The 2,500-nt window shown below is 46.3% G+C and overlaps 2 protein-coding genes across 4 annotated transcripts in view; one reads left to right on the top strand and one right to left on the bottom strand.

Moving 5' to 3' along the window:
• LOC106804674 (proline-serine-threonine phosphatase-interacting protein 1-like) overlaps positions 1–2,500 on the bottom strand; it is a 21,177-nt gene that overhangs the window by 7,744 nt on the left and 10,933 nt on the right. For 2 of the 3 annotated variants that reach the window (XM_014805949.1, XM_014805948.1), the window contains exon 1: positions 342–503. The exons of the other annotated variant lie outside the window; for it this stretch is intronic. In XM_014805949.1, the coding sequence (XP_014661435.1) occupies positions 342–374 (33 nt within the window). In that variant the 5' untranslated portion in view covers positions 375–503. Of the gene's footprint in view, positions 1–341; positions 504–2,500 lie in introns of those variants that run through there. 3 annotated transcript variants of the gene reach the window in all.
• The window catches only part of LOC106804638, a 34,101-nt gene continuing 33,704 nt past the window's right edge, over positions 2,104–2,500 (top strand). Inside the window, exon 1 of the mRNA XM_014805906.1 lies at positions 2,104–2,500. This exon is cut by the window's right edge and continues 13 nt beyond it. Within this exon, the coding sequence (XP_014661392.1) occupies positions 2,453–2,500 (48 nt within the window). The 5' untranslated portion in view covers positions 2,104–2,452.

Genomic DNA, 2,500 nt, shown 5'->3' on the forward strand with positions numbered 1-2,500 from the left:
GTACCGTCAGTACCGTGACTTTAAGAGAAAAATAATCGGCGACGGTACCGTTGCAGTAGACACTTCCAATACAAATACTACAGTACAGTGGCGTAGCCCTCTGGCTTTTTCTCCGGAACAGGAGTGGTACACACTGAGAGTGAGATAGCTCTAGTACTATAGCCCGCGTACACCGACTGCCGCAGGCCGTCGCAAGTGCCGTGCCGTGACTTGCCTGCGGCAATCAATGTACGCGGGCTATAGTACTAGAGCTAAGAGTCAGAGTGCGACTGAGACTGCATGAGACTGAGAGTGAGCCGACTACGGACTAGGTATTGAGACTAGTAACGTCACACAATTACCCAGAAACATTCTGCAAAACTTTTCTTGGTCATTCCTTTAACTGAACGTTCCAGTACAATTGAAGCTGAACATATATGTACGATTCTCGGTTTAAAGGGGACGATAACACATGAAACGCGTGAAAAATCTTCTAACTAGAACGGAAGACACGGCGTCCTGTTTACATTGGGAGAACAGCGCCACCTGTTAGAAACTTTATGAATTCTCTCTCAATCCGTACCCTACATACCTACCTCGTAAAACCTCGTAAATATTAGTCTTCAAAGTGTTAGGGACCATAATGCTACATATTACATTATATCAAGAGCCGATACTGCCTTTATTAGTTATTATCAGCTCTTGATGATGCGCATGTATAGGATAGAATCTATACCCATAGGCCTACATATAGAAATCTCAGTCTATGTAGGACCCCCTATGTAGCGTGTGTGCGCGCGTGCGTATATGTATATGGCAAGCTATATGTGCACATCCGTTCATCATAGGAAACGATGGCGTAAATTTTCACGTCACCATGCAGGTGACACGTCGCTGTAAAGACATTCAGGTCATGCATCACATTAGGGGCGGATCCAAGCAGTCTCTACGGTGTTGAGATTGGATTGATGGGAGCAAGACGAGCGACCTATTCTTACTGCAGGGCGGATTTTTCCAAAATCATTCACAGTTGAAATAGAATCAAATATTTTAAAATAGAAAATATTTCGCTAGAATCGCTCGGATCGAAACCATACTTATCTAAAAATTATTATGCGGGGAAACTCTATCAAGCTCCTAGATCCGGTAAGCAGGAATCTGAATCGGGATCTGATTTTCTCTAAATATCAATGGTTTAACACCGCATCTTTGGCATTTTAGCAAAAAATAATGGCTCTATATATAACTATTATTGTAATAGAACGTTTGTACAGATAAATCATTCCTTCACTCCCCCCCCCCCCTCTGCAAGGGCGGATTCAATATTTTTTACATTGGGGTGGCTACGGTTACACGCCTCTATAAAACGTTCTCATGTTGCAATTAAGGGCATGTTTGTTTAGGAAGATCACATGAATCGCGGATCACACGGATACATTGATCGTGTGCTAAAGGTAGCAGGGGGAAGGGGCGAGAAACCGAGCGTTTAATGGCAGACCACTGTCTCAGATAGCACAGCTAGGCTCTTTTAAATTCCGAATAGTAGTTCACAAGTAATTAAATTTCGCCCCAAATAATGTATCTTTCCTGGCTTGTTTTAGCTGAAAAATAGAAGTTATCAATTTTTGCGGTCGAAAGGTGGGGTGACTAAAAATAATTATCCACCCAATCCGCCCTCCCACAAATTCGCCCAGGCTGTCCAAATTGTTTTCGTACGTTGCGGCAACTATAGTGCCGCTCTATAGCTACCAGACTGCAATTTTTTGGTATTTCCCACGAGTTACTGATTTTTCTCCGACAATGTGGCTAACCCTCGTTGACAGGAGAGCGCGCGGATGTATCCGCTCCGCTTCTGGCACCCCACCCCCTAATTTCCTAGCTATAGCAAAGGATTACCAAAGCTCATACCCAGCTGAGTCTTTAGATTTGGAAATGTAGATTAGGTTTGCTACATTATTCGTAGCAAAATGTCGCTAGCTTTGGTTGAAATCCAGGTGTTAGAATATCGCCGTTACCGCGTCTGTGCGCGGCAGCCGATGCGAGAGACGCACGTAGCCTGCGCGCATGCGCACTACGAGCTACGCACATGCCGACCCTCCAGTCGCGAGCATTCATTGATCACGTTGTTGTCGGCGCGCATGCTGTGCGAACAGTTCCCGTTCGTGTTGTTGTAGACGTCACTGAGTACGTAGCACGCCGACCACACGCCGCGTAGAAGCCCCGAGGTCCCGAATCATCGTTTGCGTCACTACCCACCAGAGGGCGTTACGTATAACCACAGCGGTCTCAGTGATACGCAAGCAAACAGACGCGACAGGATCGTGTGCGAACCGCAGCGAAGAGAAGAGCGAACGGGAAGCGGTTTCTTACATATAACGAGCGTGAAGCGCGTGTGATACGCACGGTAGCTAGCTAGCCTGCGACATCTACTGCATCCTGCGAGAAAGACGACACGAGGGACCAACCGCACACCATGAAGCTATTCGCGTTACAACTAGTTGTTATTGTTGCGGCGTGGTGC

The sequence above is a fragment of the Priapulus caudatus genome, unplaced genomic scaffold (assembly GCF_000485595.1).
Source record: "Priapulus caudatus unplaced genomic scaffold, Priapulus_caudatus-5.0.1 Scaffold82, whole genome shotgun sequence".
NCBI classification, from domain to species: Eukaryota; Metazoa; Priapulida; class Priapulimorpha; order Priapulimorphida; family Priapulidae; genus Priapulus; species Priapulus caudatus.